The 18,504-nt window shown below is 39.3% G+C and overlaps 1 protein-coding gene across 2 annotated transcripts in view; it reads left to right on the top strand.

The window, feature by feature from the left end:
* VPS13C (vacuolar protein sorting 13 homolog C) overlaps positions 1-18,504 on the top strand; it is a 116,826-nt gene that overhangs the window by 64,766 nt on the left and 33,556 nt on the right. For both annotated transcript variants that reach the window (XM_060282438.2, XM_060282437.2), the window contains exons 45-55: positions 140-284; positions 935-1,091; positions 1,283-1,407; positions 2,737-2,906; positions 3,492-3,730; positions 6,089-6,318; positions 6,799-6,891; positions 15,126-15,491; positions 15,715-15,804; positions 16,629-16,784; positions 17,634-17,898. In XM_060282438.2, coding sequence (XP_060138421.2) covers positions 140-284; positions 935-1,091; positions 1,283-1,407; positions 2,737-2,906; positions 3,492-3,730; positions 6,089-6,318; positions 6,799-6,891; positions 15,126-15,491; positions 15,715-15,804; positions 16,629-16,784; positions 17,634-17,898 — 2,036 coding nt within the window. The remainder of the gene's footprint in view (positions 1-139; positions 285-934; positions 1,092-1,282; positions 1,408-2,736; positions 2,907-3,491; positions 3,731-6,088; positions 6,319-6,798; positions 6,892-15,125; positions 15,492-15,714; positions 15,805-16,628; positions 16,785-17,633; positions 17,899-18,504) is intronic.

Genomic DNA, 18,504 nt, shown 5'->3' with positions numbered 1-18,504 from the left:
CACAGGGCAAGGGCTGCTTTTAGTACACAAGGGGATAGTTCATAGAGCTGACCAAATAATCCATGTATTTGGTTTCAGCAATGGATGGAGAGACTGCAGATATCTTGTGTCCCCTAATGTTTCAACCTTTGTTTTGTAGGACCACAATAGGCAGTGGTTCTCAGCCAGATATTGAAATTTTGCAGCCAGTAAATCTGTTGTTGTCAGTCCAGAGGAATTTAGCAGCAGCTTGGTACCTACAAATACCAGGGATTACAGTTAAAGGAGACTTGAAGCCTATGCAGGTAAGGCCATGGGAAGTCTTGATAATTCCATGTTCTAGATGGAGATAAACCTATTGCAAATATTTTGAGAGAATAATTATAACTCAGGGCTTAATAGTCGTTGACCTAATCACTTGCTGCTTTTGCCATGAAAAGAGTTTACTGAGCCCAATAATTTGTTCTGGTAGCTAGGTTTATCTCTACTTAACAGTGAAGGTTGTTTGACATAATACTGTTTGCTCTACATAGAAGTATTCCTGACTGTTCTTTGACATGTTTTTGCATGGGCAAATATTTACAATATGAAGTAGGTGATAACTGATTCAACCAAACAGAATTTTCATGGTTGCTGGGATTCCAGGATTTGCTACTGGATATACATTGGTTTTTACTTTCATAACATTGTTCATGTGACTAACATTACATGGAGAGCAAGGACTGCTTGCATTTTTATTGTAATAGGCTGTAGGGGGCACTATGCATGAGTAAAGTCCCCCAATTCTGTTACCTGACAGTTAAAGAGTGTAGTCCTCAACTTCAAGAAACTGCCATGCAATCCTGAGTCCGATACAGGTGTTGATTGAAAATGGGGGTTGCAATGTATTTTTTAAATACAAGGCTTTCATAAAAATGGCTTTCTTGAGGGGAAAAATGGATTTATTTATTTACAGATCTCTCTCACCCAAGATGATTTGACCCTGGTCATGAAAATTTTGCTGGAAAATCTTGGTGAAGCTGCTGCGCCTAGCAGGGTTATACAGTCAACCTTACCAGAAGCTCAGATGCTCAAACAAAGCAAAATCCCAACTGATGCTGATCTCCATGAAGGTGATAAGTTGAGCTAAGTTGTATATAGTAATTATGATAAGATACTGTATTTGGTCTTAAGCAAGGTATTTTGTTTATGGGATCAAAGAAGAGTTGGCAGCTAATTTTTAAATCTTAGCACAGTTGATGTGCATTGATCTTCAAAATGCTGCAGATTCAAGTGTTACTTTTTTATCTCTAAAATGTTTCAGGTCGCCTCATCATTTCGGGAGAAAGAGATCTTCATGAAACACAGCCTAAGGAGAGTGTGACCCTTAAGTTTGAATTCAACTTTGAATCACTTTCCATTGTTCTCTACAATTCTGATGTTGAGCAGGTTTGTTTCACCTCAACATGAAAAACAGTTTCCTTTGGAGTAAATATGAATTAAGAAAAGATAATGTTGGATAAAATCATAGCGTTTGAAGAAAAAGAACATTATAAGTTAAAACATTGTGTGCCTTCATTAATGAGCTCAGTGTTAAACACAATCCCAAGTTTTGATGCCTCTTACTTCCCTTCCCACAGTGTCCTCCTTCCTCTGCCACTTTCCTTTCCATTTGTCACCTCTTTGCTGCCAGTTCTGCTCCTCTCCAGCTCCATTCGCTGCCCACGTTCACAGATTGTTCTCCTCTCTTCCTCATTGTCTCTTAATTTCACTTATTTGTCCACCCCTTTCCTCTGCTGCATTTTCTGCTTTCAGTGACACTTCTTGCTCCAGTCTCCTCCATCTTCAGCCTCTGTAGGCTCATCCAGACTTCCTTTTGTGCCACGTTTCTAGGCACAGATTCAGACTTTAAATCTCTGTGTCCAAATGGTTCTTTTTTTGGTCCTGCTGCTTTTCCTGGGAATACCCAGATTCTGCTGCTAAATTGGAGCAAATGGCAATTGGGGTTTCTGCGGATTGCAGTTTGCCCCGATTCAGCAGTAAAACATGAGTTTTCCTGGGGAAAGCACCCAACAAGGAATAAAACAACCGCTTGGACACTGAGCTTTAAAGTGAAGATCTATGCCTGGAAAGTGCAGCACAAAAGGAAGTCTAGGCGAGCCCTTGGACTGTTTCTTTACCTCCCCACAACACCATTCTTCACTTCTCCCAGCACTCTCAACTAAGATCTTGCATAATGGATTTACAAAATCTGCCACAGAAACCTTGGTTCCAACCCCCCCTTTTCATACCATCATACCTGGGTGAGGCAGGCATGTGTTGTAAGCATGCACAATCTGTTAGCCTTTGGGGGTAGGGGGGAAGTTGGCCTTCTTTGTGTTCTCCCCACCTTTTTTGTACTTCTTCAAGCCTCTGGATTTGACTAAGCCTGATGATACTTCTCTTGTGAGCAGGTGGTGTTTTGGCTACACTACTCATCCTGAATATCAGCAGTAGAGGGAATGATATACCCAGCGCACTGAATCTAGTTTGCCTATTTCATTTCAGTCTCCTCCATTTGTGGCAAGCTTTGAAATATTAAAATCTTAGGGGAGCTGTGCTTCATATAGATTTTTTTTTCTCCTTTGCCAACATTTAAATTATTAAAGCATTAATAGCAATTGTGCCCCCATGTACTTCTGTCCTCAAGTAGATTGTAAAAGCCCAGGCTGTATGCACTTTCAGTCTTCTATGTTCTGCATATAATTCTTTTACCTTGGTTATTTATATATTTTGTAGAAATCTCAGCTTTCACTTCACGATAACAGCTTGTGTCTTGGAGAACTCAGACTGCATCTTATGACATCATCAGGACAGATATTTTCAAATGGTTCTATGGATATTAATACTAAGTTGAAAACATGTACATTGGATGATCTCAGAGAAGGGATTCAGAAAGCAACCTCAAGGTTAGACTTTGATGTCATTATTAATATTTCTAGAGCTCCTGTAGTAAGTAACTTGGTGTTGCACATGAAATAAAGTGCAAACTCTGCTTTAGGCTTTATAACTTACCAGTATTTAAAAGCCACAATACAAGGGAAGGGAAGTGGTAGCTGAGTTCTCTCTGGGAATGTTGGTGGGTGGGTGGAGAAAGAAAACTCCCTTTAGTGTAGTGTTCCTTTTGGCTAATGACTGGGCTAGGTAGCCCTGGGTGAACAAAGAAAGCTGTATTCAAACTAGGAAAATGCTGAAAACTGACAATTGGCTTCAGTTACAATGAAGTCGCCAGATCACAAGGTCACTTTCTCCCTTTGTTTCTTTTAACTCGTCCCCAAATGGAGATGTGGTCACTTTTAGTACTGTAATGCAGTTTTTCAGAACCTCTTATTTATAAGTAGCATCATCTTTTGTTGCAATTGGATGAAAAATACTATTATTGGTTGAATTCATACCCTGCCCTTCCTCCCAAGGAAGCCTATTAAATTATAAATCCTTTCAGGAAAGCAGTTCTTCAGCTTGTTTTCTGGCTTTATTCTTTGTTTATTTTTCAGAATGATAGATAAGAAAGATGGCACAGATGATAGTGTCATGATTGACCTCAACTACAAGCAAGATAAAAATGGGAGTGAAATCGTATCTGTCTTGGACAAACTGTATTTGTGTGCCAGTGTGGAATTTCTATTGACAGTAGCAGATTTCTTTGTTAAATCAATGCCAACAGCGTCGATGGAAAGATCTACCCAGATTCAATTAAAATATACCACTCATGGCAAACCTAGACCAGAAAAAGGTCAGCAAAAGAACTCTCTCAGTTGACATAGTTCCACATCTGAAATAATAAAACCATAACAATGAATACTTGGTGCAGAGTTGAGCATGCTTAAGCCCACTGACGTCAGTTAACATTTTAACCAGGGTGTGAATGTGTATTAAGGTAGTAAAAGCTAATCTGAAATATTGGCCCTTTTCAACAATATTTCTGGGCAACTAAACAGTTTGTGTGACAGGGTTATTTTCAGTGGGCTACAGTGGAGAGGAATAGCTTTGTGCAGTCTTCTGCTCCCACAGCTTTTGTACCCTACCCATTATGGAGTGGGTAGTGCTGTGGTCTGAACCACTGAGCTTCTTGGGCTTGCTGACTGGAAGGTCAGTGGTTCAAATCCATATAACGGGGTGAGCTTCTGTTACTTTGTCCCAGCTTCTGCCAACCCAGCAGTTTGAAAGCATACCAGTGTGAGTAGATAAATAGGTACTGCTGCAGTAGGGAGGGAAATGGTGTTTCCATGTGTTCTTGTTTCCATCATGGTGCCCCGTTGCCCCAGAAGCGGTTTAGTCCTACTGGCCACATGACCTGGAAAGCTGCCTGTGGAGAAACGCCAGTTCCCTTGCCCTGAATGAGAGGAGCACCACACCCCATAGTCAGGTTTGACTGGACTTAACTGTCCAGGGGTCCTTTACCTTTCCCTTTTACCCACCCATTATATATAGTTTAAATTTAGAGAAGTATGTCCCTATCTTTCTGAAGCAAGCATGCAAAAATGAGTTCCTTGTCAACTGTGTCCCTGTTCACCTCCTAATGTCCTTTGGTCTTAGTTATCTTTTATGAGCACTGCAGTGAACAAACCATTTATTTTGTTTTCCATTGTTTGGAGATAACATTGCTTGCAATTTTTTTCTTTGGGTGGTGAATCAGTGCCTGGTTTAGTTCAACCTAACCAAAATAATTAGACAACTTTTTGAAAAGTAGATGGGGTGGATCATGCAAGTATTTCTGTTATGCTTTCCTGCATCCGTAGACCTGTATAAGTGGATCCCCCTTACACCTATCAACAGAAAATGCACATGTCACTTACAGCACATGTCACTTACTAGACTTTTCCATTATGAAATCAGAGAAAAGTGACTTATCAGGATGTTTAAATTGTGAAGTAAAATTTGAAAGAGTTATTAGTAGCAAGGACCACAATATTTCTTTCAGTACAGTCACATTTATGCATTTGTGATATGTAGCTGGATTAAAGACTTTCTGATAGATCGGACACAAACAGTGAGGATTGAACAAGTAACATCTAATTCCTTAAAAATCAGCACTGGCACACCACAGGGATGTGTGCTAAGTCCCTACCTGTATTCATTGTATACATTGTATACATACGATTGTGTATCATCTGACCCGTCTACTGCAATTATTAAGTTTGCAGATGACACCACCATAATGGGTTATTAACAGGTGGAGATGAATCACTGTATAGAGGAGAGGTCCAAAAAATATCTACATGGTGCCTAGAGAACAACTTGCACCTTAATATCAGCAAGACAAAGGAGATGGTGTTGGACTTCTGGAGGAAGAGAGGAGAACTAGCCCCTCTGTACATTGGGGAGGGCTGTGTGGAGAGAGTCTCTTCCTTTAAATTCCTAGAGTTTTATCTCAGTGAAGACCTTACTTGGAAAATCAATACAACCCAGGTAGTTGAAAGCCCAACAGAGACTCCATTTCCTTAGAATATTGCTAAAGAACAATGTCAATCAACATTTGATGGTCTCCTTCTACCGGTCCACAATAGAAAGTGTCTTTTCATACTGCATCATGGTGTGGTACGCTGGCTTGACATCAACGGATAGGAAGTGCCTACAGAGTGTGGTAAATACAGCACAAGATATGATGGGCTGTCCGTGAATCCGCTGGATGATATCTCGGAAGACCGTTGCCTCAGGAAAGAGGAAAATTCTTAGGGAAGATTCACACCCTGGCTGGCACTTTTTTGATCTCCTGCCCTCAGGCAGAAGATATAGAAGCATGATTAGTCACACCAACAGGGTAAAGAACAGCTTTTATCTGTAGGCTGTTAGGCTGCTGAATGAAAAGATAACAACAGGGCAACTGACTTTCGGGTTTGGTGGGTGTGCGTCAGTAAACTAGGGGATTTAAGACTAAGAGAGCTGAGTGGGGGTGCTCGTGTAATCTCACTGTGTACAAGTTGTACAAGTATTTCAGTTTCAATCCTAGATGCAACTACTAGGGCAAATTTTCTGAAATACACTATTGTAAAAATTGTATTTTATGGTGGTGTCATGGAGGTATATTTTTCATTCTGTTGTGGTGACTGGCTGCTAAATCAACATTGAACCAAATTTTAAACTTTTCTAGATGGATCACTGCAGCCCAACATGACTATATTGACACGGATCATAGAACCAGAAATTGTGTTCGTTGCCAACTTAACAAAGGCTGATGCTCCTGCCTTAGTAGCTTCATTCCAATGTGATTTCAGTTTGTCAACTAGCCCTCTTGATCAGTGTATGAATGCTCAAGTGCATGACTTGAAAGTGCTGGCTTGCCCTTTCCTCCGAAAGAAAGAAGAGAGGAATATTACAACAGTAAGTTCTGTGCTGTAGTTTATCTTTTATAGTTAGAGAGAACAACTCCTTTCACTCACAAGCCACGTAGCACCTCTGAGGCACTGCATTTCTGCTACTGGCTGGTTCTGGAATGAAAAAGGTGGTTCTACACAATTTAATATAGTGCTATATTATCTGGGAATACCCTTCTGGATGGCTGAGACCTTTATGTAAGGTTTTCCCGCAGTTAGTTCCGTTCAGTAAATACGCTTGCTCCTTATTGCTCCCTGTTCAGCACAGTTGTGCTTATACTAATGCATTATTACCCAGTTTCTATTCTCCTTGTGGGAGAGTATACTTTTTAGTTACTGATTTTCTCTCAGTACTCCCTCCCCCTTATTGCAAAATAGGATACTTCAGCAAAGCATTAATATTTATCTTAATTAGAATGAAATCAAATAACTTTCATGCTGTTTTAAGTTTGAGGGTATTTCTAACAGTATGCTTGTATTTTCTAAGATTGTACAACCTTGCTGTCTGACTATGGAAGCTGCGATGCATACTTCAGAAATGCAGAACGTGACAGTGATAGTAGAAGAATTTATTGTAAAGGTTAGTAAATGGTATTGTAATGGCAATTTCCCCCTGTATTTCCAGAAAGGCCTAACACTGGTTTTAAAATACATGTCACCTTATAGACTACTGTTTTGTGGTGACTCTGAAGTGTGCCTTTTTCTGATGCCACCCTTGCACTTTACAACACCCTTCCTTCAGTAATATGGGACGATCGCTTTATTATTTGTTTTTTTTCCCCAAATTTTTTTTTATTCTTTTTAACATTAACAGAGTAACAGTACAATAACAAAAACAAATAAAGGAATACATATACACGCAAATACAAAGCAGAAAAAAGAAAAAAGAAAAGAAAAATATCACAATTCTAAATCTTTATTCTAATCTTCTTACTTCGACTTCCTCTGCTCCCTACTCGCTGCAATTCACTATTAATCACATATAGCAATTCTAGCTCATTCTCCATTTCTAAGATTACTATATCTCACTCCTCTTTCTAATATTCTGTAATTATATTCATCCTCTATCTTTCTTCACTTTACTTTCATACTACGCTGCAATTCCTAGTAACATTCAAAATCCCTATCTTCTTAATCAATTACAATACTATATTTCTTCAAATAACTCTTAAAACTTGACCATTCTTCTTCTGTCGCTTTCTCCCCCTGGTCACGGAGTCTTCCGGTCAGGTCAGCCAGTTCCATATAGTCCAACATTTTCATTTGCCATTCTTCCACTGAAGGTATCTCCTGCGTCTTCCACTTCTGTGCTATCAGCATTCTCGCTGCTGTTGTGGCATACAAGAAAACAGTAACCTCTTTCTTTGGTATCTCCCCCCCCCAAAATCCCCAACAAAAAGGCCTCTGGTTTCTTAATGAACGTATTTTTAAACATTTTCTTTAATTCGTTATAAATCTTATCCCAGAAGTCTTTTACCTTGGGGCAAGTCCACCACATATGATAAAACGTCCCTTCTCTTTCTTTACATTTCCAACACTTATTATCATGTGTGTGGTACATCGTTGCTAACTTAACTGGGGTCAGATACCATCTGTACATCATCTTCAACATATTTTCTTTCAAAGCATTGCATGCTGTAAATTTTATAGATTTTTTCCACATTTTTTCCCAGTCCTGTATCATTATATTATGCCCAACATCTTTGGCCCACTCTATCATTACTGACTTTGTTTGTTCATCCTTCGTTTGCCACTCCAGCAATAAATTATACATCTTAGATAAGTTTTTAGTTTTCGAATTTAACAACAATGTTTCCAACTTGGATTCTTCTTTTTGAAAACCTACTTTTTGGTCCATTTTAAACACTTCATTGATTTGATGATACTGTAACCAATCAGATAGTACATCTTTCAACTGGTCATATGATTTAAGTTTGTATTGTTCACCTTCCTGTACTAAAATATCCTTATATTTTGGCCATCTGGCTTCCATATTACGCCTTTTAAAGGCTTTAGCCTCCAGTGGTGAAACCCACCTGGGTGTTTTACTCTCTAATAAATCCTTATACCTCAACCAAACATTTAACAATGATTTCCTGATTATATGGGTCTTGAAACCTTTATACACCTTTGCTTTGTCATACCATAAATATGCATGCCATCCATACACATTATCAAAGCCTTCCAGGTCTAATACATCTGTATTTTCTAGCAAAAACCATTCCTTCATCCAGCATAAAGCCGCAGCTTCAAAGTATAATTTCAAGTCTGGCAAAGAGAAGTCCCCCCTTTCTTTAGTGTCTGTTAAAATCTTGAACTTAATTCTGGGTTTTTTCCCCTGCCAGATAAATTTCGATAACATCTTTTGCCATTCCTTGAAGCATTTCACATTATCAATTATAGGTAAGACTTGGAATAAAAACAACATCCTTGGCAATACATTCATCTTAATAACTGAGATTCTACCTAACAATGACAGTTTTAAGCTAGACCATGTTTCAAGATCCCTTTTTATCTCATTCCACATCTTCTCATAATTGTCTTTATACAAAGTCAAATTCTTTGCTGTCATGTTTACCCCCGGGTACTTCACCTTTTTTACAAAGTTCAAGCCAGTGGCCTCTTGTATCTTATTTCTTTCCTCTAACGTCAAATTTTTTTCTAAAACCTTCGTTTTAGTCTTGTTCAATTTAAACCCCGCAACATGTCCAAACTCCTGAATTATTTCCAGCGCTTTAACTACGCTGGTTTCTGGGTCCTCTAAAGTAAGCACTAAATCATCCGCAAAGGCTTTTAATTTGTATTGCTTTGACCCCACCACTACTCCTCTAATCTCTTCTTCCCTTCTAATCATGTTCAGCAACACCTCCAGGACCGTTATGAATAGCAGTGGGGAGAGCGGGCACCCTTGTCTAGTTCCTTTTTCAATTCTGATTTCATCCGCCACCACATTGTTGACTATAATTTTCGCTTTTTGCTCATAATATAATGCATTCAGGCCATTCATAAAACCTGAACCCACGCCCATACCTTCCATATTTTTCTTCATAAAATCCCATGAAATATTATCGAAGGCCTTCTCTGCATCTATAAACATCAAGATCGCATGTGTATTCTTTTTAGTCTGCAGAAACTCTAATATATCTACAATGTTCCGTATATTATCCTTCATGTGCCTTGTTGGTAAAAAACCCGCTTGATCATGGTGTATCAAGTCCTTAAGGATTCTTTTCAATCTCGATGCCATAATGTTCGCAAAAATTTTGTAATCCACATTTAATAAGGAAATGGGACGGTAATTCTTAACTTGAGTTCTGTCCGCCCCTTCCTTTGGCAACAATGTGATGAAGGCGTCTTTCCACGACTCTGGTGCCCGATCCCCTTCCAATATTTTGTTGCATACTTCCATCAAAGGCTGTATTAGCCAGTCCTTTAAAGTCTTATAGTATTTTGCAGTCAGTCCGTCTGGCCCTGGTGCTTTGCCCAGTTGCATTTGGTTAATTGCTGTTTCGATTTCATTCCTTGTTATCCTGCTGTTAAGTATAATTTTATTTTGAGGTGAGATTTTTTGTAATCCATATTTTATCACAAATTGATCCAATTCTCCCAAATTTACTTTATCTTTCTTATATAATTCTTTGTAATATTTCTGAAAACATTTCCTAATTTCTGCAGGTTTCTCTATTATCTTTTCCTCCTGTATTATCTTACTTATTGTGCTTTGCTTTAATCTCTTTTTCATTTGCCATGCCAACAATTTTCCACACTTATTTGCTGATTCAAAGGTTCTTTGCCTCATCATCTTTACCTTCCACTCAATTTCCAGATTTATTAATTGAGAATACTGTATCTGTAATGCCTTTATCTCTTTTTGTATCTGTTGATTTTTTGGCTTAGCTCTTAATTTCTTCTCTTCTTCTTTTAATCTGTTTAGTATACTCTCTTTCTTTGCCTCTTGGGTTTTCCTTTTTAATGTATTTTGTTGAATTAAAAAACCTCTCATCACCGCCTTGCTGGCATCCCATGTAACCCTTGTGTCCGTTTCATTATTTAAATTTAATTCAAAATAGTCTTTAAGGGTTTTCTGAGCTTTTTGCACTATCAGTTCATTCCTTAATAGGGCATCATTCATTCTCCATCTAAACGAACCCTGCAGAAATAATTTCAGTTCCATCAAAACTGCATTATGATCAGAAAATGTCTTTGGGCAAATTTCCACCTTTATTATTTTGGGAGATAAATCTCTTGTGGTCCAAATATAGTCCAATCTAGAACCTGTTTGGTGCACATCTGAGAAATACGTAAACTCTTTTTCTAGTGGGTTTTTCAACCTCCATGTGTCTATCATATCAAAATTGTCTACCAACTCAAAAAAAGTCTTGGGGAGTCTGCCTTCATTTGTTATTCTTTGTCTTTGTGACCTATCCATCAACGTAGATACAACCCCATTAAAATCTCCCATCAAGATTATTTTGTAATCCAAATAGTCCAGCAGCCTTTCATGCAACTTTTGGAAGAAATCAGATTTAGCATCATTCGGGGCATAAATTCCAACAACCAAAATTTTTTCGCCTTGCGCTTTTATTTCCACCGCAACATATCTTCCTTCATCATCTTTAAATAACAACTTGGCTTCCAATTTGTCCTTAACATAAATCACTACTCCTCTTTTCTTAACTCTGTCCGATGATATAAAGTCATTTCCCAGGTTTTTATTTTGCAAAATTTTTCTATGAGATCTTGTCACATGCGTTTCCTGTAGACATATCACATCTAAATTCTGTTTTCTTAACACGTGGCAGATTTGATTTCTTTTCACCTTAGAATTAAAACCGTGAACATTCCATGTAAGTATTCTCAATGCCATCATGACTGCTTAGTTTGGAAATAATGAAAATGGTGCTGCTCCTGGTCCCGCTCCTCCTAGCAGATTCGGGTCGAAAAGGGGTGGTGGTTTCACCTGTGGGTCTGTATCTGGCCCTTTTTCTCTCTCAAAGTCTATTGCGTTTTGCTCTAGAAATCTTAACTTGTCCTCCACTGATTTAATCCACACTTTCTTCTGTTGAAATTTGAAGAAAATTCCCTCCGGAAATTCCCAGCGAAAAAGAATGCCTTTCTTTGTCAAAAGGTTCGTTAAATCAGTGTATCTCTCCCTGAGCGACAGGAAGAATTTCGGGATATCCTTGAAAAGAATGACCTGTTTTCCTTTCACCTTTAACTTTCTCTGGTAGTGTAGACCCAAAATTTTGTCTCTCTGCTCCTTTGTCTGGAAAACCACCATACAATCGCTAGTGAATTGGGAATCTTTCTTCTTTGATTTTGCTCCAAATCTGTATGCCTTTACAATTGTTGGTTCTAATTCCTCTCTTGTTAAATTCCAGGCCGTCGTGAATTCCTGAATTAGAGTAGCTTTTAGATCCTCTTTTTCTATCTCCGGAAAATTCCTTATCCTCAGGTTCATCTGTCTCTCCCTTAACTGTAAAAACGCAATTTGCACCTGCGTTTGGTATTGCTGGCTTTCCAAATCTTGCACTCTTATGTTTTCCAAATGTGCCACTCTAGTTTCCACTCCTGCCACTTCCGTCTTCACCTGTTGAACGTCTTGTTTCAAAGTGCCAATCTTCTCTTTTAATTCCTTAAATTCCTCTGTATGTTTATCTTGTGTCTCTTGTAGTTTATCCTGCCCCTCCTTAAGGGAACCTAGCAATTTAAGCACCTCATCTTCAAAGGTTGGCGAAACCGATGTTTTCCTCCTTGGTCTGCCTCCTGGACCTGGACCCGGCCCCTCGCCTGCCATACCAGCCTGCAGCGTTAAGCTATACGGTCACTAAAGAGTTAACCAGGCTTTCTCTCCTGTATAGCGGCTTCCCACAGTTGAAGAGTCGTTTTGCTTGCTTGCTTGCAAGCTTGGAATTTCAAGGTCACCGCTTTCTCACTGTCTCAGCCGGCTGCTGCTGCGAAACACACCAATTCCACCAATCCCCAGTAATGGAAACTTTCGTGCTGCCAAAACAACTTAAGATATAGTCCACAGGCAAGAAGAAAGCAGTTACCTTAGCAGACCACAAGAAATCAGAAAGCGTTGCCAATTGTCTTTATACTTAAGAGTCTAAAGTATCTTTTCTCAAGAGCCCAGGCTGTTGCAGAGTCACTTTATCTCCCGTTAGAAACACTGTTACCAATACTGTGTTTTACTCCATTTCCTTACGTCGTTCAAAACATCTGACGATCTGATCCGGTCTCTCCCTCCCAGGGTGGGATGCGGCTTCTCTTTTACTGACTTTACCGGGCAAAATTAGTCTCTATCTCTCCCCCCCCCACTGCCCTATTGCGGGAGGGGGACCCGAGGGTGGGATTTTGCTATTAAAGAGTCCAAGGAGCTTGGTTATTGCAGCAATTCTTACTTGCTTCCGTTATTAGCGCAGCAAGAAGGGGGGAGCGACCTCCATTTTAACTCCTCCCCGCAAATCGAATAATTGTCCAAATTATCCAAGCTTTAATTGAATTTACTCACGGAGTACAAATTAATCCATTCAGCCTTGTTTTGGTTGGAGAACTTGATCGCTTGAAGATCTGTCGGACTTGCGGCTACGCGCTCCGGGGATAGCGAAAGTGCTTCGATGGCGCCCTAGTCTTCAACCTCGCCCGCTCTCAGCGACCCTTACTAGGGTCTACCGGGGAGTAAGGGAGACATCCAGACACCTGCCGAATCCTGTCCTCATAACGCTCAATATGAGGCTTGTATGGAAACCCGCATCGCCGTTGCCGCGGTTTCCTTGCCCCCAGAGTGCCGGAGGTTCCCGCAGCTGGGAAACTCCCGTCCGACCAGCTCCGCGATCAAGCGGAAGTCCCGCTTTATTATTTGTTTTAGATGTCAGCCTTTCCACTGAACTTGGTTACTGAAGTTAGACCATATATTTTGCTATTCTGATCCTCTATTTTATCTGTTGTTGTTGTGTTGTTGTTTGTTGTATGCTGAGTTTGTACACCACTTACATTGTTTTTTAAAAAGAATTAAATGGGTTAAAATGTTCTAAAATAAATACATGCATACCCCTGCCCTAGACATTATAAATATTTTTCCAGGCCACCCAGTGAAGACAAATCAAAATGGGCTGGCGGCAGCTAACCCAAGGCATTGTGTATCACAGTGGGAAATGCAGCCAGTTCCAGCGACAAAAGAATTTACCTTGCTGGTAGCAATGCAGCTTCAAACTCTACTTCATTCCATCTGAACAAATGTTTGTAGCTATTAGTGATTTTCAGCTGTGCAGTCCTGGTCTGATTTGGTTGATGGGGACGGTTTTCAGTCAACAGTAATATCACTTCTCTCTTTCAGAGAATGACCAGCGTACATAATACAGTAGAGACTATTTGTATGAATCTAATAGATGGGAAGCCCTTGATTCTGCTGGTGGACATGTGAGACAGCCAGCTGTTTTGGGTTTGTCGTCCCTTCCTTTAGCCCAAGCAGGAAACTCGTGGTTTCGTTGGCATGGACTCCCCTCCTTTGCTGGTCTCCTTCAGTTTAATTTGCTGTTTAGCCCACAGCAGACATTTCTCTCCTACTCCATCATGACAGTGCTAAGCTTGATCCTATTATTCTTGTTTTCTTTACTGATTCCTTTTGTTCTTTCACTTTAAAGTCTCCTCCAGCTTTTCTGTCATAAATAATCCTAACAGACTATTGTCATTATTGTCCCAGTGAGGGCAGAGGGGGAAAGCAAAGGCAGCAATGGGTGCTCAACCAGCTTCCATGTAAAATCACACAAACTCCTAAGCACAGACCACAAAGGCCCACCCAGGAGGTAGTCCTGAGAAGGAAGCCAGCCAAGTGGTTCATCCTCAGGAGGCCCAAATGAAAGGGGGACGCCTCACCCAGAGTTGTTCTCTCTCCCCTGACTCTACTCCCGTGTTTGGAGGAAAGATCTTTCTCATTGTGGGATATGGGCAACAATGCTGAGACCAGCTGCCAGGAGAGCATGAGTGTGCATCTTTATAGTCCATGCCTAAATATGTGCTTCTACCTATACCAGCAGTTTGCCCCACAATTTCCCACAGGAATAACTGAAAAAATGCATCATTACTAGACTACAATAAGCCTTAATGGGCTATTTAGCCAAGGAATTAGGATGGAAGTACAAAGCACAAAAGTAGGAAAGAATGCAACAGGGCTTATTCCACCACCTCCTTGGAGTCCCCTCCCACAAGAAAACCAAAAAGACAAAAAGAAGAAAAGCAAAAACACCAAATGTAGACCAGAACAGCAACACTTTTTAAAATTTCAGACTCCTGATCTGGTTAATGCTCCTAAGAGAGCATTGTACAGTGTATACCAAGAGACTCTTCCTCTTGTCGGTCATTTTCACCATCACCAGAAAGGGTGCCTGTAGTGCCTGTTCTTATTCAGGAAACTAACCCTGGAATAGATCGGGATAGGGAAGAAGGGCAGCAGAGTTCAATGGCTATAAAACTGAGGACACCCTCCAGACTTCTTAAGGAGCTAGGACCTCTGCCATGAATGAAGACTAAAGACTGGCAAGAGTGGAGGTGCCTGCAAAGTAAATTGTAAGTTTCCTGCATGGGCTAAACTTGAGAAGTGACAAACCCACCGTGTGCCTCACATAGTTTGCCAGAGAAGGCCTCTTTAGGGGAAATGGCCAGTGTTCCATTTAAAATTCCTTTCCTTGCACAAGGCAGTTGGTAGATGCTTTACCGAACACCACTGTGGTGCCATAAAACACACACTGTTACATGTTGTGCATACAAAACACCGAAACTTGTTAATTCAGCTTTTTTTTCTCCCTTTTAAAGATTTCACCAATAATTCTCAATACTGTAATTACTATCATGGCTGCCATGAAATCAAACCTGAAGGATGAAGGATCTGGTGAGACTGCTTGCAATGTGGTGGACCTCTGGGGTATCAAGTCTGTTGACCAGTGTCACTATTGGTTTCTTGGTGTTGACATGGCCACAGAAGCAACCGAAACATTCAGTGCTAACAAGCAGTGTGAGAAGAAGGAAAACCTGGTTGTTGAGGTGAAATCTGTTCAGATCACTCTGGAATGTGGTTTGGGGCATTCCACTGTCCCCTTACTGTTAGCTGAGTCAACATTTTCAGGATCAGTGAAAAACTGGTCTTCTCTCATGGCGGCCACAGCTGACATGACACTGGAGGTATGTAAATATAAAAATTGATGCTTTATATTTGAGGCTTGGTCTGCCATTGCTAGGTCTAATGATCATTTGAGTTACACCTTTAAATTATTTTTAGGTACTTGTTCCATGTGCATGTAGAATTTTGTTTCTTAAGTTTTTATTATGCTTGACTTAGTTGTGGTAGATTGAAAGCCTGATGTTAAATAATTTTAGCTCTAATGTTCTCAATATTGTATCCCAGGTTCACTATTACAATGAAACAAATTCAGTTTGGGAACCACTTATTGAGCGAGTTGATAATGAAAGACGTCAATGGGACTTAAAGTTAGAAGTAAGCAACCTTTTATAAATATAGATAAACACAATTAATGAAAATTCAAACTGTTATTCCTGTCTGGATATTACAATTTTTTGCCAGCTTAAAAGCAAAGTGTGTTTTGCCATGAATTTTAGGCAGCTTTTCTCCTATTAGGAGCCCTCCAGATGTTCTGGACTACAACCCCCATCAGTCCCTGGTAGGTTGGCGGAAGGCTTCATTTAAGGATGCTAGCAGTTGCTTATCCTGGACTTTGTTTTGTAGTGGCACAGTCTCATTCTGTCTTTGCTTCAAATTCTAACCAGTCACACAACCCAACAAGCTTTCAGGCCTCCTTACAACATAAATGGCAGTAGCACACACCAAAAGATTATTATTATTATTATTAAACTATCATATTTCAAGTTTAAAAAATATTTAGTTCAACTTTCTCTGATTATTCAAATGCTCTGTTGAATATATACCATTCTGTACTCCATGTTTAGATTCTGAAACATGGACTGTTTATTAGCAACTGTTGAAATAGAAGTTTCTAAAATTTAATTGCATGTTTGCCAAGTCTTCCTGTTCCTTACATGTATGAATTTAATGCTGATCTTCATTTGCGTTCATTAAATTCACCATTTAATCTTCTAAATTATACATACTTAGAAGCTGTCAATATCTTTGTGGAATACTTGTATTATTGTATATTTCCATTGACCAACCAGAAAGATAATTCTTGGTCTAAAGCAAAATTGCAAACCTAAATGTTAGCATAATTTAAAATTGTGCCTCCGCTGTTCAATTTCCAAAGTTGCAAATGGGCAATAATTTAATAATGCTGCTATTTCCTTTAGATGAAGACTAACCCCTTACAAGATAAAAGTTTGTTGCCAGGAGATGACTTCATAGTTCTACCAGAACCTCAAAGTGTCATCAATATATCTTCAAAGGATACCATGAATGTAACAATATCCAAATGCTGTCTTACTGTCTTTAGCAATCTAGCTAAGGTAATTTCATATGCATTGTGGTGAGGTTATTTGTAATCAAGCTCCTTCAAGTGGTAATTTGATCAACTTAAGGGAGAAGATAATTATTGATTACATATTATGGGGTGGCATTTTTCTCTTTCTGTTTCAGTTTAGCTACTGACTGTTTAAGGGAGCAATGTTTTCCTTTATACAGTACTGAACATGCTGCAAATTGATGTCATTGGGGGGGGAGGGAAGGCATTGACTCAGATTCTTGGTTAATCATGTCAAGGAGAGCTATTTCCCTTTATCAGCATAACAGGGAAAACAATATTTTTTAAGCAGTTCATGAAAAACATTTTTTTTTTTGCCCAGGCCTTTCCTGGATTTCTTTTGCTCCATTTTACTACTTATAAAATCTTTTGCAATATTTTGCTGTTCATATTTTTATGATGTGTATAATTATTTATACTATGCTGCTTGTATGTTTTGTTGTATATTGTGCACCACTTTGTTGTATTTTAAAGTCCAGTGGTCTAGGGAATATTTAAATAAATGAAATAATATAGAATAGTTGGGGAAGAAAAGCATTAAAGGTTACAAGCAGGAACAAGTGCTTTGGTAGAATGGTGCTCCCTTGATGCTCTGGGTTGCTTTCTGTCTTCATCAAATTCAGTCTACGAGCGCTTGAGCTCCCTTAAAACCTCTCAAGCTAGTTCTGTGTTACCATTCCCCCATCTCTTTCAGCTTATTTCTTTCTTATACTTCATTTTTGTTCTTCTGCTGTTAATGGTCAACTTTAATATCTGATAGCTTCACTAAGAATATTGAGTAGCCCAAGAAGATTTATAGTCCATGTATACTTTGAAAATGCTTGCTTCATCTTAGGGATTTTCAGAAGGAACTGCCTCTACGTATGACTATGCATTAAAAGACAAGGCTCCCTTTACTGTGAGAAATGCTCTGGGGGTTCCCCTCAAAGTTCATACATGCAGAAATCTCCAGGTTGTTGGATTAGCTACAAAAGAAGATATTCATGATATAGCAATTGATCAGTACTTGGAATTTGAATACTCTACAGTGGACACCCCACACAGAGGAAAGTTATCTGCAATGTATCGCCAGGAAAGTTCTCTATTCACTTTGAGCATTGGTAAGATGTAAATAATGTTGTGTGTGTTTAGGAGGGTTAATCTGGGAAGGGAGGGGGACAAGGCAAACAACTCTGGTAGGGAGTAATTTACTCAAGACTAAGTACATGAACTATTCACAATTCTAGAAATGCCTGTGCTTGAGTTAGAATCAGTTCCGAGTAAGAATAGTTGTAATGAGCAATATTGGTTTCAATTTTGGTTTCAATATTCAATATTGAAACTGATTTCCAAGTTCAGTGTTTCCCATGCATTCAGAAAAAGCACAAGATGCACCCTTCCTTTTACTGGACTACAGTACTTCAGAAGTACAAGCAATTAGATGCTTTTGCACATAAAAGCCAAAAAAACAAAACAAAAACCCTCTGCTGCTAGAAAAAAAGCAACTCAGGTTCCACCTCGGTCTTCTGCATTCCTCCTGGAAAACTTTGCTTTGCAACGGAAGGAGATATTTGACTGTTTTCTGATACCGTCATTGTATGAAGAGATACAATCACAGGAAGCGTAGATTGAAACTTGCTGATCCTTTTTAATCTGAATATGTCATGTAACTTGTAAGTCTTTGGGGCTGAGATATTACTGCTTGTATATATTTAAACAAAAGGGGT

Source organism: Zootoca vivipara, chromosome 13 (genome assembly GCF_965207765.1).
Source record: "Zootoca vivipara chromosome 13, rZooViv2.hap1.1, whole genome shotgun sequence".
In the NCBI taxonomy this organism is placed as follows: domain Eukaryota; kingdom Metazoa; phylum Chordata; class Lepidosauria; order Squamata; family Lacertidae; genus Zootoca; species Zootoca vivipara.
This window is presented reverse-complemented; position numbering and strand designations above follow the sequence as displayed.